At 36.3% G+C, this 23,478-nt stretch overlaps 2 protein-coding genes and 1 long non-coding RNA gene across 3 annotated transcripts in view; 2 read left to right on the top strand and 1 right to left on the bottom strand.

The window, feature by feature from the left end:
• The window catches only part of LOC135691650 (uncharacterized), a 44,775-nt gene that overhangs the window by 18,500 nt on the left and 2,797 nt on the right, over window positions 1–23,478 (top strand). The gene's annotated exons all lie outside the window — the stretch shown is intronic.
• LOC135691644 (telomerase protein component 1-like) lies at window positions 103–4,160 on the top strand. Its single transcript, XM_065209575.2, has one exon. The coding sequence runs from the start codon at window positions 103–105 to the stop codon at window positions 2,875–2,877; it is 2,775 nt and encodes a 924-aa protein (XP_065065647.2). The 3' UTR covers window positions 2,878–4,160.
• LOC135691646 (transmembrane channel-like protein 7) lies at window positions 3,791–23,278 on the bottom strand. Its single transcript, XM_089112053.1, has 19 exons — window positions 22,996–23,278; window positions 21,723–21,887; window positions 20,696–20,756; window positions 19,323–19,392; window positions 19,126–19,207; window positions 18,388–18,563; window positions 16,416–16,573; window positions 15,734–15,881; window positions 12,336–12,497; window positions 11,675–11,835; window positions 10,712–10,841; window positions 10,212–10,315; window positions 9,906–10,013; window positions 9,217–9,292; window positions 7,880–8,019; window positions 6,875–6,907; window positions 6,073–6,198; window positions 5,713–5,791; window positions 3,791–5,013 (listed from the first exon to the last, which is right to left on the bottom strand). The coding sequence occupies exons 1-19, from the start codon at window positions 23,150–23,152 to the stop codon at window positions 4,903–4,905; spliced, it is 2,247 nt and encodes a 748-aa protein (XP_088968179.1). The 5' UTR covers window positions 23,153–23,278; the 3' UTR covers window positions 3,791–4,902.

Below are 23,478 nucleotides of genomic sequence, written 5' to 3' on the forward strand. Positions count from 1 at the left end.
GTACTTTTTCCTTGGAGATTGGATCTCTCAACTAAAGACGGAAGTTCTCAGTAAACCGCAACCCGGACAAAAATTGCAAAACACTCCAAAACATATATATGTATGGGTATCTTTGTTTCCAAATCTTCCAGGGGAGAGTCACAGCGTAGGCCGCACGGTAATACGACAACCGGCCTACAAAAATCAAGCAAGACAGGAGACCCTGGTTCTTCAAACCCTGCCGGAACTAGGACAATGAACAAAGGGAATGTAAATGAATCTGACAGAGTGTCCCTGAATAAAGTTGAGAATTGTGACGAGAATAGAAGGGAAGGTGAAAGATCAAAGCAGCGCGATAACAATGACGACAACAAGGAACAAAGTAAGATGGCGTCGACTGCAGGCCCGGTCTCTTCAGCACATGGAGCAACTACAACTACAACAGAAGGGCAAAGTTCTACAGTTGCATCTCATGATAGCAGTGGCAACGAAGAAAGTGATATATACTCCAATATTTGGTATGCCATTGATGCAGGCCTAGAAGAGTGGAATGCTTTCAATAGAAAACGACAGGTTCCATCCCATAAGGACTGGACGGTCATCAGACTTTTTGTCTCTTCAACGTTCACAGATTTCTACGCTGAGAGGGAGGTTCTGGTCAAAAGAGTCATGCCGACAATCAATGACTGGTGCGCGCAGCGAAAAATCCAAGTTATTGAATGCGATCTAAGGTGGGGAATTCCAAAGAACACGTCAGCCAATGATACCATTCAGATTTGTATGGAAGAAATTGATAAGTGTCTAGCAGATACAGGGGGTCAAGCTTTCTTTTTAAATATGCTTGGAGAACGGTATGGTTGGATTCCAGATCTTAGACAAATCGATAGTGAAACTGTTCGTCAGTTCGATTTGATTCAAGGCATTTCGATCACGCATGCTGAAATCCTCCAGGCTGCCTTGCGCTCCAGCAGCCAGAATGCGATATTTTTCATGCGTAATTCAAGTTTTATTTCAGAGCTACCTGAAGGTATGAAGCCATCTTTTGTCGAAGCAACGTGGGCTGGCAAACAAAAACTTACCGAACTGAAAAATCAGTTAAAAAGACGATTTCCAGAGCAAGTATTTGAATACGATTGCAACTACAATGGTATTGGTTCTGAATCCGGTTCAGCCGACAGCAGCATAAGGCGGCTCGAATCTTTTGCGGATACTGCAATTAATTTCTTCAAGAACGCAATTGAAAAGTTTTGCCCCAACCAGGAGAAGGAGCTGTCTGATGAGGAACTTTACTTCTTATATCAAGACGGGTTTATTGATAAGAAGTGTGCATTGCTTGTTGGACGAGACAGTGAAGTGAGGAAGATTGTCGATTTTGCACAGGATTTTGTGGAATCTAGCAGTAGTCATGGCAACTACTGTTTCGTAACAGGTACATCTGGAATTGGAAAATCGTCGCTTCTTGCACATGTTGTTCGAAGTTTGAAGTCTGCAGGATTAAATTGTTTGTACAATTTTGCCAGTGCATCACCAGGGTCAACTGTTTCATCATTTGTGACTGATGTTTTCACAAAGACCCTGATGTCAAGCCAGGGTCAATCTGTGAAGGATTTCGACAGCCAGAGCCTAGAATTTAGGAAATCAAAGTACAAAGAAATGGTTAAAGATATTCTTTTTGAAGAGAGGCAGATTACATTTGTTTTTGATGCTGTAAATCAGTTTTCTGACCTTGAGGCCTTTTCTCTGGATTGGTTGCCCTTTGAGCTGAAAGGCAGAGCGAAATGCATCGTTGGATGCACTGACGACAGTCAAATAATAGACATGCTAAAAGACAAGGTATCATCAATCCCTTATGAAGAAATTCAGCTTAAAGGGTTTGACCAGCAGTCTAGTGAAGAATTCATTACATCGGCGTTTGCTCGTTACAGCAAAAAATTAGATGACGTTCAGATGAGGCAACTTATTGGCAAGAATGAATCGTTCAGTCCACTTTGGTTGTCGCTTGCATGTGAAGAACTCCGTATTTTTGGTATCTTTGAGCAGTTGAATGACAGAATACTAAGTCTTCCTGGGCAGCTAGAGGAGCTTGTTTTTAATATTGTCAAACGACTGATTGACGAAGACGAAACTGATTTGATAAAAGATATAGTATGCCACTTGGTATGCAGCACATCTGGTTTAACTGAAACTGAGCTGCGTTGGAGCTGTGGTGATGGAAAGGAGCCCGTATCCATCTTTCTTTGGAAAAAATGCCAATTGCTACTGAAGCCGTACCTTCTTATAGTTGGCAAGAGGCGTGGTGAAGAGAACTTAGCCTTTTGTCATGACTCTTTTAACATCGCAGTCAAAAAGAATTTACTGAGTGATGAAGTACTGAAAAGATCTTACCATAGCAAGCTCGCCACTTCGTTTGCTGCCCACTGTAATGACGACATTAGACTTGCCAGCGAGCTTCCCATCCAACTAAAGTTAGCCAAAGATTTTATAGCTTTAGTTGAGTTCTTCAGAAAGGACATCCGCTCTTTACGCGTAAGTTACATTCATAAGAGCCAGCATCTCAGGGAATTGCGATGCATTTCGTTCGTGGATGGTGCAAACGTGAGATTCTCTGCTCCTGTCTATCTCTGCAATATGTGCTCCACAAAAACAAAAGCCTTTACTCCAGAGCCCGGACTGAACAAGGACAGCTGTCTCATTTGTGGTGCAAATGTGCCCTTCAAGAACAACAGTCTCCTCGCTTATGTTTGCATGAAACACAAAGATAACACTGCTCCAGGAACAGCAAAATGCTGGGTATGCAAGAGCGTGATCTTTCTAAAACTGAAGATGAATTTCAACCAAATGTACACGTGCCAGTTTTGCGCGTCACAAGGTCAAAAATGCGTCAAGTTAAACACTTAATTAAGTTAAATCATTTCTCTAGAGTTTAAGTATTGTATAGACATTTCTCTAGCATAGACTTTAAGGTTTAGTAGAGACCTTTCTCTACAAGAAAGTTTAAAGCAGACGTGTTTTATAATGATTGTGCTATTGTTGAAACATTTAGTAGGGAATAAGAGATTGTTTTTAAAACACGACTTTTGACAGCCTTTGATCGTGCAGCATCTTAAAATCTAGTTTTTAAGATGTAGTTTATAAGAGTTCAAATATAAAAAACAGATCAATGTATTAAAAAGAAAAACATTAGTTTTAAATAACAAATATTGATATCAATTATAAGATCAACAATTTTGCGGTTTTGTTATTTTAATTTTGTCGGGATGTTTTTGAAAGGGGAATCGTAGCTTTTCTAATTTAGGAAAATAAGAAAATTTAGTTGCAGATCATGTTACATATATAACATTAGTAAAATTTATATGGTTTCACAATAGTTAAGAACAAAAATCTAGTATCTTTTAAATTTTGAAATTTTTTCATCTAAGACTTTGATAGATATTCATCCATTATATCTATTTTGCTTGTTATGTGGCTGGAGCTTTGAAAATCTTTTTATAAATGACTGTTTTTCTGATTGAACTATTGATAATATTCATAAAGGAGAATCTTTGTATTTTGTATTCATGATACTTTTTATGATTCCACGTCGTTATTTTGTCATAGCAGCATGCTTATAAACATTTTTATGTTGAGTTTGTAAAGGTTTAGTGGATGTATTCTTTTACTTAGAATGGCTTCCAGGTAAAAACTCTGGAAACGCACTTGAAGGCAAGCTATACATCCCAAATTAGTGGCCTGTTGAGAAATCATCAATACAAAACGGTGAGTTTTCTTGAACCTAACAACTGAGAGAAAAACCAAGATGAAAACAGAACACTAAAACTTCAGAAGTTTATCATGTTCAAAATTATTTCTACAATTACACAACTAAATACATCAATAACATTCACGAGAATTATATACCCTTTACATACATACTACAACATCAGATTTCTCCGAAATCAGTTCACGTTAAAAAAATCTCGTAGATATGTTATTTTATCTGAAAATCCCTGGAAATCCTTTCGTTTTCATGAAAATCGCGACGCTGTTTGCCGCGGCGAACTGACCCTCGTCAGTAACTACCTACAGAGATATTAACAAAGGGATATGTTGCTAATGACAACATGGGTTACGTTGTGCCGATGACGACATGAGTCAAGAAAGACATATGCACAGTTTTGCATGTCAAATGCATTGGCAGTCAAGCTTGGTCCAAAAAATAATAATTCTCAAATTTCCAAAGCTTTGCAAAGGCGACACAGCATCGAGTTTGTCGAGCTAGTACTCAGTGAAATTTGAAAATATACTGAATATTAGTCACAAATAGTTATCCAGCGATTTTTGTATCATTATACATTACTAGATTATACATTACATTCCTCAAGTCAGACTATATATTTTACAAACTTACGTTTCTTTATTTCACTAAGAAAATAGTTAACAGAATAAAAATTATCAAGGATGATTTCATAAGGTAATACATTTAGTAAAAGGAATCGAAGGATTTTTTGAATAATATAAATAGCTTTAGTATCGAAGTCAACAAAGTTTTCGTTCTTCGCCAATTCTCTACTGGTTCTGGACTTTAATGTAAACAATACAGATATATGAACATTCGTAAAGCCATCAGCTACTCTGAAGTCTTCACTTATCTTCCCGAGTTGCTGCTTTTTTGGAGAAGAAGTGTATCTAGAACAAGGTTATTTCAGAGCCCCCCTCCCCTGATTACTTGCTGTTTTCCGTTTTCCACTTAACAACGTTCAACGACAAAACAATGCACTAGAATTTCCAGAATATGAATGGGAACAAAGCAATGGCAGCAAAACCGAGATCCGAAAACTTATGAAAAGGGTGCAATCTGTCTATCAAACAATTAACAATGATCACAAACGATACAAAAATAAAAATCTGAATGTCGTTTAAAAAACCTTTAATGGTATAATTGTATCACATAGCTGTAGGATTAAAGACCTGGTTAGGAGACTGTTGCCTTGCCCTGACTCGCTCTTTCAATGCATTGCGGATTTCCTTTAAGAAGTACTTCTTATCTTCTCCTGCCTGAGGAAACAGAAAATAAACGCCTTGATCACGGTTGAATAAGCATACAGGTATGCAGCATGCCGTGTTATATTAAGATGGTTCAAATCACGTTGAAACGATTGGTCTTATTCCTAACAATCATTATTATCATGATTATCAATGTTTTTAATGGACCAATTGATTTCCTGAGGCTTCCCTAAGTGTTCTGGAGAATTTCCCAATTTTCAGACCCCCAATTGTTTTCTTCTTGCTACGGAGTATCAGCATAAAGTGATTTATACACGGAATTTGTTGTTAAAATGAGCTAGATTTAATTAAAGGCTGTGTCACAAGATTTGATATACACAGTAGAGGACATGTTTTTGGTCTCAATATAGCGAAAAATGATGGTTTCTGCAATTTCATACCCTGAATTCCAGAGTATCTATTAGACGTTGTGAAGAATGGATGATGCGGTAAAGTGCAAAAGGGGAGGGGGGGGGGAGTTGAGAAAAAGAGAAACGAGAGGAGGAGACTTTCCTCCACACCCTCCTGCATCACTCCTTCTCCCCATGAATGGTATTGCCTTTCTAACAACAATTTTAAATATTTAACTTTAAAGTACTTCCGAATTAAAATTCAGATATCAATACTCAACAAAAAATGTAAATCACTACATAATCCATTTGAATTTTTCAATTTACAATAGATAAAAAGAAGAAGAAATTAAATACTCACTAAGGCTATCTGATCTTTCAAAAGTTTGATTTTCTTTTCTGCTGAGGATTTCTTCAGTCTTTGGTAATATATTACTGCCCTGCAAATAAAATTCTTATCAAATTATTTTATTTTGTAGCAAGACCATATAACTGCACAACTTTCCTTTATACTCAAGACATTTCACAATATAAAAAAATAAAGTTTGATGAGTCTCAAGGAGAACATATCACAAACTATTCATTATATTTTGTTAAAGTGTGCTAACTTTTCTTGATAAGACTAAAACGTTGCTGAAAAAAGGCTCGTTATAAAGAATCGGTTGTTTAAAAGATCCCTTCAGAAAAATATGAAATGTAGCTGGAATTGAAAAAAGCATACCATAAAATGAAGAATATTCCAAAAAGTGCAACATTGGATGCTACACCCTTGGTCAATTCTCGTAAATCTTTACCAAAATCTCGATTTATTACCACCTGCACCATTTCAAATATGTTCTTTCTTCCACTGCAATTTTAAATAAATTAACATTCATACCTAATTAAATAAGGTCCAGCAAACACCTCTACTGTTTATGAGAATTTTAACAGAAAACAATGACAAACATATTGAGAACAGACTATAAATCCATTCTCTCTAAACTATGTACATTATAAATCCCATAAAGATTCAGCTTAGAGAAACATCACAAGGTGAATTCTGAATCAAAGGAATAAATGCTTAGCTGTTATCTGCTCAAACTTTAGTCGATACAGTAGAATCCCGTTATAACGTACTCGGTTATTACGTACTTTTGGATATAGCGTACTGGTGTGCTTGGTCCCGGCAAAAGGTGTGCTTGGTTTTAATCATCTTTTACTTACCCTCGTTACAACGCACTTCGGATATAACGTACTTAATACGCTGATCCCTTAAAGTACGTTATAACCGGATTATACTGTAAAATTGAAACAGTTAAAAGCATTGCGCTTAAGTATATAATTGACTTTTATACTCGCTTAAAGAATGAAGAACACTCACTTAAGCATTGATTTTTCTATCAACAAAACATAACGTCATCATAACTCGATTTCTCTTAGGGATCTAATAAATGTTCAAGAGTAAACTATCTATAACTACAAGTTAGAAGGTTAAGCCTTGACAATCTTATTCACTAATGTAAGAACAGCAACCTCTATCATACCGGAATGGTCCGCAGTCGGTAGAAGGCTTCAATCTGTATGAAAAAATGGCATATTTATATACCTGGTGACAATTATGAAGCAAATTTTAAAATCCTAAAACTCTGACTCCTTTTATAAACAACTCGCACTCCTCGAGTGAACTTATGCACTTTGCCAGCCTTGAGTGACAGAATCATTTTTCAATTTTCTATAGTGATCTTTCTAAATATATAAACTAAGAAAAAGATTGGTCAAAGATCTACACCCATGATAACGTAAACGAAACCAATAAAGGACCCCTTGTGAGCAAAAATGGACTTAGATTGGTTCTACTTGAATTTCAACATGTATTATGAAACGGGGACCATCACAGAAGGAGGGTGGCTTGAAAATGTGCCTTGAAAATTTGTTCTTGCGAAAGAAAAGAAAGCACAGACTAACCCCGAATCGTTGCCATGTCGATGTTATATAACGGTGACCCCACTATTGCTTGGAAAGGTCTCATCAATTTATACCCATCATAATTAGCTACCGCCGATGCTAGCTGCTTGTGTAATCACTAAGAAAGCATCCTTTCTTGCATTATAATATTTTTAAAAGAAATAAATGCAACAGTATTCTTTTCAATAATGCTCTACAAAAGGTTATGGAGAAAATATCTGTATCATCGTGCCAGGATTCTACTCAACTGACAGTGCACCTTTCTAGTGTAATAGGCTCTCTAGCAGTTGAAAATGAAAAAAATTATTTCAATTTTGTCTTGGCTAGATAGAATAGAGACGTCTTCTTCAAATTTCCTTTAAAATGAACAAGGCGGAATTTCTTTCACGTCGAATAACACCCCTTAAATTAGCTTTAAATTCCTTTTCAAAACGATTTTTTGGAACAATTTCGACACGGTAAATGGTTGTCAATTATCCGACGAAAGCCCAAAGGCCTGAGCCCCCCCCCCCCAAACCACCATAATTTTGCCACCTAAAACATGAATTGTCTTGAAACCAAAAAATCTTTTGGAAATTGCATACCTTTCTTCATTGATCATGATCAAGCCAATAACAATCATTGCCAGTGTAAGCATCATGCTCAAGAGAGCAAAAAATCGGAGCTGCATCTTTGAGGCTTTGAAAGGGCGCACCGATGGCCGGCAGAACTGCATAACGCTCGCCTGAAAGTCGAAAGAAGACGTATTAAAAAGAAATGCTAACATGCAACTTTGAATCAGATTCAAAATGAATCGTGAGACAATTAATACTATAGTTGAGTGGTACCTGTGATAATTCTTCATCCATAGACATCTGTCTTCAAGATATCAGTTGCACTCCCGTAATAACAATATTAAAAAACAGAACAGACGAGTAAATCCGTGTTATTTCTCTACTTCACCCTTTGCTACTTTGCACCTCACTAATTCGCTACTTTGCACCTCACTAATTCGCTACTTCACCCTTTGCTACTTTGCACCTCACTAATTCACTACTTCACCCTTTGCTACTATGCACCTCACTAATTCGCTACTTTACCCTTTGCTACTTTGCACCTCACTAATTCGCTACTTCACCCTTTGCTACTTTGCACCTCACTAATTCGCTACTTCACCCTTTGCTACTATGCACCTCACTAATTCGCTACTTCACCCTTTGCTACTTTGCACCTCACTAGTTCGCTACTTCACCCTTTGCTACTTTGCACCTCACTAATTCGCTACTTCACCCTTTGCTACTTTGCACCTCACTAATTCGGCTTCACCCTTTGCTACTTTGCACCTCACTAATTCGCTACTTCACCCTTTGCTACTTTGCACCTCACTAATTCGCTACTTCACCCTTTGCTACTTTGCACCTCACTAATTCGCTACTTCACCCTTTGCTAATTTGCACCTCACTAATTCGCTACTTCACCCTTTGCTACTTTGCACCTCACTAATTCGCTACTTCACCCTTTGCTACTTTGCACCTCACTAATTCGTTACTTCAACCTTTGCTACTTTGCACCTCACTAATTCGCTACTTCACCCTTTGCTACTTTGCACCTCACTAATTCGCTACTTCACCCTTTGCTACTTTGCACCTAACTAATTCGCTACATCACCCTTTGCTACTTTGCACCTCACTAATTCGCTACTTCACCCTTTGTTACTTTGCACCTCACTAATTCGCTACTTCACCCTATGCTACTTCGCACCTCACTAATTCGCTACTTCACCTTTGCTACTTTGCACCTCAGTAATTCGCTACCTCACCCTTTGCTACTTTGCACCTCACTAATTCGCTACTTTGCCCTTTACTATTTCGCCCATTGCCCTTTTTCCTTTGCCCTAAAGTTACTCCCAATGTGGAAAATAAAGGAAGATTTTATCGCATACCTTTTTGTAATAGAATAAAATAAAGAATTTGATGATTGTGATGAGAGGTAACATCGGACAAAAGAATGCTCCAAGCCTGCAAAAGTTTAATCGAATAAAAAACTTATCAATGAGGTAGAATCATATCCTATCTCAATTGTAAGAACGCATGCGAAATTAATGATTCAGAGCAGACACTAAAATAAACCTAATGTAAGTCGATCTACATGATTCTGAAATTCGAGAGCCAACCTTTTGAATATAGAAACTATACATTTAAATATGTCATGAAAATGTGAATGATTTGTTTCAATGTTTAAGGCTTATGTATAAATGTATAATTTAATGTAAACACAAGAGCTAAACCAGTGAATAATTTGTTTAAATGCACAAGAATGTTTTTTATAATGAGCACATCACAATACTTTACCATGTACACGTGACTTTGCCAGGTACATGCGACTTTCCATATGCAAGAGACTAAACTAAGCCATGTATCGGGACTATTATACAGTGAGATCTGGGTAATTCCCTATGACTTGATTTCTGAAATTTCATAGCTACTGATAATCTATATTTGTTGTTTTCAATCCCTTTATCTTTTATGCAGTAAGATTTTGCACCTAAGAATAAGCTGAATATGTTGAATAAGACCCAAAACGATAATAAGAAAAACAAATATAAGGAAGAAGTCATAAAAAAATACAAACCAACAAAGAGCCTGCGAGTAAATAAGGCTGAGCACGTTTCTTGAAATATCGAATCCAGGTAAGTCGAAGTCACACCCCAAAGCAGCATTCATGCACACTGCAAATGAGCTGTTGAAATGTGTGAGATTTGTTACAAATTTAAGCCAATGACAGAAAATATTGCACCAAAGAGGAAATTATTGTAATAGAAATGATTGTTTCAGATCATATTGAATCAAGTCATTTTCGAAGTTTGTGTGAAACTTAGAAGTTAAATGATCACTTAATTATGGCCGGTAATTGATATATGTTTTAAAAGCAACTTACTGTCTCACAGTTTCTCCAATAAAAGTCGCAAGCAAGAGGAAAACAAAGTCCACGATTGCTAGTTGATAGAACTGCACTCCAACAGATGTTTCCCAACAATACGGCTAAAATATAATGACAGCGATAAGCTATAAAACCTTCAATTGAAAACACTTAGTGAACTAAATACCACATCTGCTAAGTCGCCTACCAAGCATTGATAATTATTGAATGCTGCGCTTTCAGAAGTTCGATTTGCTCTCGCTTCATTTACGTTCCTTCGGTCTTTATCACGTGACGAGTGAAAAGGCAATTGTTGGTAGTCTCTGTTCGACTAAAGCTACACTTGTGACCTGATCACTGCGGTTAATGAATGCAAAGAACTTCCTGCACCTTCATGTTTAGGTTGTCACTTGTAACGAATTTTAACGGATAAAATTTCTAGTCAATCATAACTTTGATTATGTTAAAGAAAGACCCTAGGACCCTAAAGCAAAGCCCTCACAAGGGAAAGAGCATACCGTGACAGCCACTGACGTATTAGAGAGAGTAGTATTCTTTGCGATATTAGTATTAAAGGTCCCCGTTTCTATGCTGCGGTAAATGAGCCAGATGTATATGCACAAGGTTGAAAGCTTAAGAACGACCGTTCTGCAAAGCAAAAAATATCAAATTAAACAGACGATGGGATTTAGAGTGAAAATACAGAATGTTTAATGTCGTTTAGTGAAAACATTCTTAAAATTATGGATCATATTTCCAGATATCTGACTGTATAGAGCCCCGTTTTTCTTTGTTTCAGTGTTGAATCCCAAATTTAATTTACAAAGAGGGCATAATGTATTTCCTTTACACATAATTTTCCTTCTAATAACATAATCTATAGAACCAAGTCTTAATTTTTTGTAAGATATCACCTTAGGGAGGGGAAGGATAACTACGCTTAGTTTTGGAAGGGAACGTACTATTTTAGTTCAAAATTTGGACCCATACTTCCGCATGTGTCTGAAAAAATGTGAGTCATAATTTCGCAAAAATGATACAAGCTCTTATAACATTTTTAAAACACAATACAATCATCAAAAAGATTTTGTCCTATTTCCAAAAATCCCAACATTACACATATTTCATACTTTCATTTCTACCTGGACATTCATTCTATAAATGCTAAGTTTCTATCCTAATAATTTTGCAATTCCAAAACTGTACCCATAATTCTTCATGTTTCTTCAAATGGTACCTGTAATCTCGCACATATCTAAAAAAACTGATACCGAAATATCTGCATTTTTTTGACAAAGGTTCCCCTAAATAATGGCACGTCCTCGTACTTCAAAATCTATTAAAGTTCCCCCCTCCCCGAGGATATCACGCATCATTGACCAGATTTATACAAAATATATCGAGCCGCATAATTATGATAATAATGAATTATGACATAATTGTCAAGAGCCATGAATAATAAGTGCTAAAACCATGAAAACCTGAGAAGAGAGACTTCGATTGTTCTTTTTGGTGACTCGTAGTGCTCCATGCTTGCAATAATTCGAAAAACATACGGCAACACAATGTTTAATGTCGTTATGGTTATTGCAGGAAGAAGGCTTATGAAGACTTTTGTTAACTCGGTCTCTGTAATTGCATCCTAGGGAAGAAATAGGCGATTGTTCTTCATCATTGGTTTTCATTTTCTCTATTTCGCTGTACAGCTGTCTCAGGATTACCTACTCAACCTTTTCACAGTATATGCCGTAGATAGCGAATATCGAAAATTGTCGTTTGTTATGTAATGCAGAAGATTCAGTGCGGGGAACAACTGCTAAGAGTTTTGTATCAGTGTGTTAGAGTGCAAACGTTTTGAAGACACATCACGGCTTTTAGACGATATTGTTGCCATAGCCAAATATTAATCTAACTTGAAGAATGGAATGGCAGGGAAGAGGACCAGCCCTAATTTGCTATCGAACCCTTAAACATAAACCAAATTCAAGATCGTTGATCGCATATTCCTCTATATAGATGCTATAACGATTCTTTAACTGTATAACGGTATAAATCATGACATACAGAGTCACATCAGATTGTTTCGATCATCATTTCCAGCACATTTGTTGTAAATTTACCCTGATATTTCATTTAACTCACTTTGATTATTTGAATGCCTTTCATTTTCATCCAGTGAATACCATAGCAAGCTCCTCCTATCAGACCAATTGCTATCAAATTGGTGATAAACAACACTATGAACATATGAAATTGTTCATCACTTGTCTTTTTTCGCTTTTCTCTTCCCTCATTTAGAGTTTCCTGATAAAGAAATAAAAATATGATTATATTCAAAATTAATCAATTAAGTCACACACTATAACAGAATAAGAAGTTTGAAAACTCCAAAGCTTTTTCAAATGCCAGAAAATGCACCGCGGTCGGCTAGGGGGCTATGCCCCCCCCCCACTTTTTGCCAAAAATGCAAAAACATTAAGAAATGAACCATCAGTCAAGCCTCTTTTTATTTCGTTCTAGCCCCCCCTCCCCACTTTTTAGACCTTACTCACATTTCTCAACGATCCGCGGTGCCTAAATAATTTACATTACATAAAGAGCGAATGGATTATGCACGGCCAACTACTTCACTACTTTTTAAATGTCACTGGAATATCTAAACCAACAACCAAGGAAATGAAATGTACCTTATTAGACCAGGTGAGAGGGGGAGCATTATCACCTGAGCTGGCAATTAACCAGACTAACTTTTTCTGACTCAATTTTTTGTGTAGAATACGAATCCGGATGTTGCTTTGGCGTTTAGGGGGGCGTTTTCTAGATATAGGGGGTCAAAGACCAAAAAACACAAATTGTCCCAATTTGACTATATTCAATTATCGCACTTTAGAAAATGTTTAATTTTATTAAAAATTGGTGTGTTGATCAATGCTCTGTCAAAATTGGCCTTTTCTGGCATTGATGGAGGGGGGCAGGCAATTACAGGGAAGGGGAATTTCACTATTACTGTATTCTTAAAGCGTTTACTTTATTCGCTTTCTCCTTTTGATTCGCTTCATTTTTCTTCGCTTGCAAACAATAGCTTCGCAATGTCCTCAGGATAGTATAGAAGGGCTCCGTGAACCAATCAATTAACAGATCTTCTAACCAGCCGTGATTCACTGGTTCTTCTTTGTTGATTATGCTTTGTAAAGCTTGTCTCTATACCCTTGCTACAAAGTTTGCACGCTTTAAGTGTTTTTCGAGGCTGCTTTTACATGGGAGCAGCATGCAGGCCAAGGAGCGCTTGCTTCCGCAATAAAGATTGCGCAAAAGCATTTAGATCCAGTACTCTCCTGTATTTTCCTCTTCCGTACTCCATAAAGACATGCAAGTTTTTAGCTTCGTTGGTTAAAAGTATAACAAGAATATCAATATCTCAAGAGCGCACAATGCAAACTGTCTCCTGTCCATTATTCATCCGTAGGACATGGTGAAGTAGGTAGCAGATTGTGGTATCTGCTTTTCCATGGTTTGTGTTTGACTTTCCCGCCTTAGTTACCCCTTTGCTCTCAATCTTACCACAAGAATTTTTTCTTGCAAAGTATATTACTCGATCGTTGAGTTGAGACTACTTATTGTGGCGCTAGAAATTCTCTGACGGAGGGGCTTGACCTTTCGATAGGGGGCTATGCAATTGGAGAGAAAGCATGGAATCCCAGTTGCAAAAAGATGCAATTGCGATTATGACAGGACATGAATGTAACAAACAAGAAAGAGCAGCTACTTAGAGCGTGATTAATATTCTTTTGTGGGGAACTCGCTTTTATAACTAAATATCCCTAAAAAGACAAAAGACATATGCTAAGAAAGTTCTTTGTAGGTCTTTCTCCTTGATTTTTCTATATTCACAACGCTGTAAACTTTTCTGAGTAATAAAAAAAGACGTCATTTAATCATTAAACAGAATAGGAACCATTACACGAAAGTTAGTACCTGAGGCGGCACCCTGGTTGCCGCAAAAGGTCGGGGAAATTTTCGAACTTTGCTGCTTCCAGTTTGCTGGAAAATTCACTCATTCAAGACATTTTTACTACTTTACAATACAGTCTTATTCTTAAAATAAATATCCGCGGGTGGAACGCTATTTGACGGTTTTAATCGATTTTCTGGTAGTCATTCTCATCATTAGCGCACCCAACGCTGAAAAATTCCAATGTGGAGTTTAGCTCCCACTGGTTTCAGTTTGCAAATTAACGGTTGAAATATTAACGTGCCGAGGAGCGAAGAGGAACAAATCGAAATGAAAATGAAAACAATCAAATATAATACCATCGACTATTATTGATTTTTTTAACTAACACCACCACCAAGTTTGCTGAGTAAGCACCAAGAATGCCGAATATGCCGAGATTAGAACAGATTCAGAATTCTTGGGGGGAGGGGTGTTACCTATGTGTCCCTATGTCTTAGTTTTTAGATCTCAAATGTTTTTTATGTCTTTTTAATACTATCTTTTTATCATTTGAAATTATGTCCCAATGATCTTTTAGAATTTTCCTTATATTGATGGTTCAATTGTCTCTTGGTATGCATCAAAGTATTCGATTTTTGTAACTTTTATAATTGTGCTCCAGATAATTCTATGTTGAAGATAGAAATAACTTACAGAAAGTTTTTCGTTTCTTTACTCCAAAGATTTTTCAAGTTCTCACCGAAATTTCACCGATTATTTTTCCAGATTAATTTTTGGCACCGGGCTTTTTGGTACCATGATTGATTTTAATGCTGTATGTAGTAGCATTAGTATCTTGGCTGTTTTACGTCTGTATCCGTCAGTTGTTGCAAGGGCAAGAGGATTAGGAAGAGCTTTGTCTATATCAACGAATCCCTTTTCTTTGAACGATGTTGAACAACAAGTTTCAAAACTTCATATATTTCAAGAATATACGTAATTTTGAAACTATTATCACTGTCTTTTCGTAAGATCACTACATCACCAGATCATAACAAAAATTACCAATTTTTAAAGTGTGATAGCGGAAAACGGTCAAATTAGGTCATATCGCGTGTTTTTGGTCTTTGACCCCCTATATCTAGAAAACGCCCCCCTAAACGCCAAAGCAACATCCTGATTCGTAATCTACACAAAAAATTGAGTCAGAAAAAGTTAGTCTGGTTAATTGCCAGCTCAGGTGATAATGCTCCCCCTCTCACCTCTGGTCTATATGGCATAGTTGGACATGTAAAAATCTAAAAACATTACAATACCCTGAACAGTTAAACTAGATTCAATGTGAGATGCATCACAGGTATCGGCTGTGATAAGCACAACAGTTAAACTAGATTAAATGTTGGATGCATCATATGTATCGGCACATTTCGAATGACATGGCAATGCAAGATCCCTTTAAGTCACATAAAATCAGCAGGAAAGGGGGACATTTTCGTCCGTTACGTAGTATTCTCGAAGTATCTCGAGAATGCAGACCGGCATCTAAAATTACATATGCAGATTTATTAGATAAATAACTAATATATAATAATTAATAAAAATTTACCATCAGGTCGATGTGTATATTTTTGCATTGCAAATCTGCACTATTTTCCATAGTCACTGCGTAGTCCCAAGAGCAGAAAATCTTAGTAAAAAACGAGTCTCGAAAATCTTTGCCAGATATATAATTTTTGTTGTATGAAACTGCCATGCTGAAAAAAGGTAAATTGATATAAATAGCGAATACTGAGTTTGTTATATTGGAAATATGATTAACATTGAATAGAAAAAAGGCAGTCTTTGATACTTAGCTTTAACATTACTAGAGGGGGTGGGGAATGTTGGGGGTGAGGAATGTTGGGGGGTGGGGAATGTTGGGGGGGGGGGGTGGGGAAGGTTGGGGTGGGCTAATGTAGCAAATGCCCTTGACCTTTTAGCCAGTCACTTTAAAAATTCAAAATTTGGTGCTGACATGCCAGTTTGTTAGAGTACTTTACGAGAACAGGAAATAGGGATTCCAGAGTGAAAGTTATGTATAAACAAATTATGAATAGATTTCCATTTATATTTTAAAAGTATTAATCTTGCATTTTTTGTTGTTGTTACGAAATAAATGTATGCAAGATTATTTAAAGGCGAGATAAACTAGTCCTTTAAAAAGAAGAAAAGTTTTTCGCATCAAATGAACAAAAAATTCATGTTGGAAGTATAAAGATACTAAAGGAATGTAAGCACAAGAATCAAACCTTCTGACGAGAATGATTACACAGAGTAGAATATAGCCGCCCGCAACAGCAAGATAGGCCAAAGGGAGATTGTACGGAGTGTTGTATGACAGAATGACGGTGTCGTTTTTATAGTCGCCGTAGGTCCCATAATACATTTCTGTTGGCAAAAACCATCCCTGCAATTAAAAGACACTGATTACCATAAATTTTACTTGTTCATATTGTCAATAAATAAAACTGAGAAACAGAAAAGTTGTATTACTCTAAGTAGTCTTATAAATAAGGGCCACAGAAGGCTTTAAACCTGGAGTATTAGCTCCCTAAATAAATATTTAATAACAAATAATTGTCATTTCATAATTTTAAAATAAGAATAAAATGTTTAGCAGGAATATCCATGGAAATAAGGCGAATGGGTTTTGTCAAGGAGACACAAAGAAAATTTAGGAGTGCCACGACCCAAACTAAGAGAGCAGTTTCCCAAAGCATGAAGTATTTTGGTCACGTAAGAGTGAGAATAGTTTTTGAGATGTGCACTTAGCAATAGAAACAAAATTTCACTTCTTATTAAGTTTGAATGGTGCAGAAAGAGTTAGTTATGAAAAGAAAGTAGAGATATCAACGTCTGGACCATTTAAAGAAACCGGAGAAAAGTCATGATTGCGTTTACATGAAATGCCTTAGGAGTAAAAAGAAACCAGTAAAGGAGTGAGTCCAGAGCAGAGCACTAAACATGAGTAGCCCAAGCTAATAAATAACAAGTAGATCTCGCCATACGGGTAATTAAAAAAAGTGTGTTGGTTTCAAGAGAGGTAATGAATTATTTGGGGGTAATGTTTGTAATTGTTTCAGAGATGAGGGAATCTACTTCGCTTGTACGATAGTTGGCGGGATTGGTCTTGTCCCCTTGGAAAATTAGGGCCAGTTTAAAGGTGAAAGGAAATATTTCAAGGGAGTAGGAAAGCTGAAAAAGTTTGCTAAGGATTGAGACGAGTCTTGGGAACGTTGCCTGTATTCTAGTATTTGGTGTAATTCTAGTCAGTTGAATTAGTTGAATAATAATTTTCGGATGAAGCTGAAAGTAAATTTTGAAGGGAAATATTATCATGTTTTTTATGTCTTTCGTAAAAGGGTTTTCCCTGTCATGGAGTGGTGGTGTCATGGATGTCGTAAAAGGGTTTTTCCCTGTCATGGAGTGGTGGTGTCATGGATGTCGTAAAAGGGGTTTTTCCTGTCATGGAGTGCAATTTGCAATTTTCTCGAAAAAAAGTAGCATTCAATCTGCTTCAACATAATGTAGGATTCCTGAGTTCATGGGTAATTGTCGAGATTTTTCGAGATTTTTCGAGAATTCTTCGGGGATTCTAGGAATCACAACTTATATAATTGGTAATAAAAGAGGTGCTGGTATTTTGTCATGAATATTTTATGTATTTTATACCAGTTTCTTCACAATGTAATCATTCTATATCACACATATTAAAACGTTCTGTTTTGAAAAACGTCTCCAACGGTGTTGTCAGTTGGACGTTGGCAAGAAGCACTATTTACCCACTATTGTCTGCTTAGTTTTAAAAACATTATTCATATATTTTAGGCTTTAAAGGACCTCATCGTTTATAAGCTCGGCCAGATATGTTAGCATAGGTTCACGTGATATATGCATGTTGTAATGTTGTGAAAATATTTGCAAATGTTGTGGCTCTGTATTGGTTGAAATTTCTTCATTAACTTTACGGTAAATTCAGATCATTTTTCAATTGCTTTCTTGAGTGTTAAAATTGTAGCTGCAAAGTAGGGGCATTCTGCCTTCAAGTAAAGCTATCTGTCTCTTGAAACAGTAAGTTCTTTTTAAAAATGATTTCCTGCAAAAGACTCTTTAAATCCAGTTTCAATATTTTCAGATACTTATTTCCTGGTATTTTTGGTGATAGTACACCTTTTTACACAAACTCTGCATCTAAATTCGCACAAAAAGCAGCCCTCTCACCTCTCCTGTCAACAATTCCAATCCATTGAAGTTGTTTTTATTTGTTTCGAAGCTTGGTTTGTACATAAGTTGCGGGGCGAGTACAAACGCCAAAATCATTACTGTTATCACCAAATCAAGCAGAAATAACCATCGTAAAAACAGGAAATAGGACAGTACACCAGAACCAAATTTTCCTGAAATAGCAAAGGAAAAATTAACTAGCACATGATACTGTGGCTTTCATAGTAATGAAGGATATAGGGTTACCGGGCAATAAAATCTTAATGCCTAATTTGGATGAAACTTTGATGAAAAATCTAACAAAAAACACAAAAGTTTTAATTTTGACGCTTCTATGCATGAGTGTAATTTTCTGCAATACTTTCAATGATATCCAATCTAAATTTTCACTTGATGTTCCTTGAGCATTGAAAGCTTTCAAAATAATTAAAAGTTGAAAGAAAAATTCATTTCCTGCCCATTATTTTTTTAGTATGGACTTTGTTTTTAAGTCTACCTAATGCAACATAATTAAGAAACTTACGATAAACAAATTCCCAAAGCGTTAATAAGCTGAAGACTCAACGTCGACCTAAGTTTATTATAGAAATAAACATTGGCAAATGACGTTTCAAAAAGGGATCTCTTAAATACAATTTACCTTCTCATACTTGAAGGCAGTAAAGCTATTTAAATTAAAACGTACTGTATTGTTGGGAAATGGATCAATCTTCATGTGATTTATATGTGGTTTACCTTCGACTGGCTTCAGATTTGATTTCCAAATATCGATATCTTTGAAAAATCCTTTAATACCATCTTTTGCTGCACCAAAGCGCTGAAACAGAGTTTTACATTTCCTTTAAAAAATATTGCCAAGAAAAGGTCGTTTATGGACAATAACACAATATCGAAATAGAACAAAGACGATAAAGGATCTGTTTAGTTCTTACGAACGATATTCCATATTTGAATTGTTTCCAACCACTTATTTTTGTCTGGCTTCTGTTCATTGCAGGTAAACTAGAACAAAAGACAAATACAGTTTGTTTTCTTAAATTTTTTTCATAAATCAGGGCAATTATTTTTGAAACACTTTATTTTTAAGCTTACTTTGATTTAATGCAAACAGCGACAATAAATGTTTGCAAAAGGATTAAAGCTGAATATCCTTGGGTTCTGGACCACAAGTCTTTTCCAGATACAGAAACCATTTTGAATGCTAATAGCATGCAAACAGTGATCTCAAAAAAAGACTGGAAAAGCGTTGATTCCACATTGCAGCGTCCATCTTGAGACCGCACCGTGTTGTATGAGACTAGAGAGCAACCATGTTGGTTTCAGTTCAACTTGCTTTTCATAGCAAAATTCAAAATAACCGTTGAAACAAAAACTTTCATCATTCTTAAGTGACATTGAACATATTTGCCATGGTATTAAGCTTATGTAACGGAGAATCCACTCTTCACTTATTTTCCGAGGCCTGTTGTATCTTAGAATATTCAAGAGTTCAATGATTAATGCACAATTTAAGACGCAGCACTGTGTGCGCGCCGTTTTAACAAATGGCAGCCCAAAGCTTTAGGCGCGAGAGGTCTCAAGATGGATAGACTCGATCATGCGTATGTAGGAGAACAGTAGGTTGTTTGATCCAGTCTTTTTTTGAGATCAGTGCATGCAAATGTTTGATATGTTATGAGAATGTTGAAACGGGATTACCACATTTGGTAACATATGCCTTCTCCTGGGTTATAATTTATCAAACTATTTTTTCCAAGCCATAACGAAAAGCGAAATTTTAAAATATGATTGATGATTACACGTTTTTTTATAAGAAAGTATTTTATAAGAAAGTTGTGCTCGGTTCTTCATACAGTTAAGAAGGTTAAGGACTGGATCTTTGAAACCTAAGAAAATTGAAAAATTTAGATATTCAAAATTCCAAAGGAAATTATGGTGTAAATATTTCAACAATACAGTAATGTGCTGAACAGGAAACGGCGAAAACAGTTGAGGCTTTTTGAGAAATATAGCATATTTATAGCATTTCACTGCGCATGCTTAGTAATGTAAAAATTTCCAATTTTACGTTAAATAAGTGTTTAGAAAGTTTTAGTGCTGAAATTAGGAATAGCTAAGAAAGTCTGAGGGCTGGGCTGAAAAAAACTTTCTTATAAAAAACGTGCATGATACGATTGTATATTGATTGTTGGAATGATTGGATGATCGTGTAGTTGGACATATTGATTCGATTGATTGAGTGAAAAATTATAGAAGATTATCTGTATGTAAGTACAAGGGTGAACTTGACGATCATGCTACTTACATTGCACCCTCGTTGGTTTTATTCTGATGGATTCTTTCGGCCCTGCGTTGCTTTAGGCTTCCTTTTTTGAAAAGAAGGAAAACAATTTAAACAACACGCACTGATCTGCTCGGAAAAAAACAGATTTTGATTTTCAGATCATGCAAACAACATGTCACTAAACTCTGTTATCATTTGCAAATACACTCTTGTTTTCGTGCAAGGAAAGGCTTAAAAGCGCTTCAGATTCGCAGGCCTTTTTATGTACGAAGAATGAGTACACAAAGAAGTCGTGGTTTGTTTATGGAGGGTCTGCTAACTATTTTTGTTACCAGGACGTTGCATACAAAAATTGAAGAACAAATGAGCAATGATATTAATTGAAATAAATGTAGTAAGTATCCAACACATGCTTGAAAACATATCTCGTAAAACAAATAGAAGGGTTCTCAATCTGGCGAAACTGAAGAAATCCGTCAGGATAATCCGATAAACCTTATGTCATATGCGTCGAGGAGTTTTTGACTGCGTTAATGACTCGCAGGTCGTCTAGGGTCAGGGAACGCTCTCCTAAAGATATAACATCCAGCAAAACATGATACCTATTAGGATTCTTCATGTCCGCCTCTCAATTCAATGCAGTACATAATAATTCACACTTATAAATTGAATAATACTTATATACTGAATTATAAAATTATTTTGTTTTTTATTGGTGTCTGATTAAAATCGTCGAGTTTTAGCAACGACGCGAAATTTGGTTTCCAGCAGACAGATATGTAATGCATCCTTTGAATCAATTGTCCCTCCAAAAGAAAACGTTATTAGCCCCGAATTTCAACATCCCCTAAAGAATCAATAACTGAAAGTTTTTTTTATAATTTCTAGTACATGAATGAAATCCTTGGGTTGCCACTTTGAATAAATCATTCACTTTGAGGTTCATCATCCTTTTTGCCACATTGCTAGAAAACTGTCTAAGCCATACAAACATTGCATAAAAAGAATCATTAGCAATGCAAAAAGGAACAAAACAGTGGTAGCTTGCCTTGTTTTCGGCGATTTAGCCTGCTTGGCAGATCTGTTTCGATATCTGGCAGATCTGTTGATGTCTCAGCAAAATCTGTAAAGTCTTCACCGATTTCAGTGAATTCTGTTGTCGATTCTGTCTCTTCCTCGAATGCATCAAAACTAGCATCGAATGCTACATTCCCTGCAGAATTTGATGGAGATTGAGTTACAAGGGGGCTGTTCTGGCATTACAGATGGCTCGAGACACTAGCAAGTACAGCCTCTATAACTAGGCCCAAGACCGAAACACCCTTTGATGCGTATCTATTGAAAAAAGTAGCTAATAATTTTAAATGTGTCATCAAGATATAGCATGGTAAAGGTAAATGAATTGTAGCATGACTGCTATTGCGACTTAAGTACACTGACTGCAGACAGAAAAAGATTGAAAGTAAGCAAATGATTGAAATCAGAAAAGAAGTTTTCAAATATTGGAATTATAAGGAATCTGTATAATAGATTTGTCAAACTGGTGAATTTCATCATTGACATGTCAAACTAGTTGGGTTAAAAAAAAGCTCGTGCCAACACCAAGAAATAATTTTGATATTTTCCTTTACTTCCCTCCTTTCTATTATTCTGTTCGTTATTGGGAACCGGCTTATTCTTTGAATCTTGGATTTGCAAGCTTTAGGTAAATAAATGAAAATGTAATAAACTTATTAAAAAATCAATAAATTAAAGTCAAAAAGCTTATGCCTTAAAAAAGCAAAAAGAGGAAAATAAGTCTTGAACGTGCAAGCGATTCTTACCGTGGGTATCCTTAGTTCACCCTGGGTATTCTTAGGTAAGCTAGATTTATCTTATTCAAAATCAATTACCTTTTTTCTCCTGCAGCAAATTACAGTTACTACCTGAATTACTTTAAAACTTTCCTCCTTTTAAAAAAAGTAAGACCGTTCCACGAGATTTCACAAACGGTTCCTTATGAAAATTGCCATTGGTAATCATGTTTCTGAATCGAAGTTTTGGCTGAGATAAGGAATGGCCAAAGTCCCAGAAAAGGAAACGGTGTGACAGAAAGGATGGGAAATGAACTGGCTGATAACCTAAAGGCCATAACAGGAATTGTTATGGATTGCAACTCATTTGCAAGTGTTTCTGTTTGCATTGAAAACAGGCCAAAGCCAAGTAGGACTTTATTCTTACAGCCACGCGCCCTGTGGTTATCAGGTTACAGTTCACTTCGATCCCAAATTAAAACCGTTTCAAACAATTTCGAAAAGCGACCAAAAAATTCATAAACTTACTGTAACACAAGAAACTTCGCCGTTTTCCAAAAGCTTTTTGTTTATTGAAAATTTTAGGCTTGAATTCATCTTGGTTTTCAAAGGCCGAGACTGCAATGTCGTCAGGATCAAGTTCGACCAGATCTTCGAACCGCTCTGTGTTGTCATTTGTCGCCATGTTGCATTCAACAGCACTATAACTAGATAAAGTTTTAACTCATTACCATCTTTGTGGCCTACCGATTTCTCATTTATAACAAGATTCGTATTTCTGTGTCGTTACAAACGTGGAACCGGTGTTTCTCTTGTGATTAACAATTGTGGTTGCATGGTGCCGCTTGATTGACACGTACTTTACTTCCTTATCTGCTAGGGGATTGCATTCGCTTTCGCTCAATTTACTTCCTTGAACCAAAGATACGTGCGCAGGTTGGAGAAGAATTGGTATCACACAGCCCCTCTCGAAGGCACAGAAAACAGTGGGGCATAGATTTCTACTTTATA

The sequence above is a fragment of the Rhopilema esculentum genome, chromosome 13 (assembly GCF_057945365.1).
Source record: "Rhopilema esculentum isolate cy_ngs chromosome 13, ASM5794536v1, whole genome shotgun sequence".
NCBI lineage: Eukaryota > Metazoa > Cnidaria > Scyphozoa > Rhizostomeae > Rhizostomatidae > Rhopilema > Rhopilema esculentum.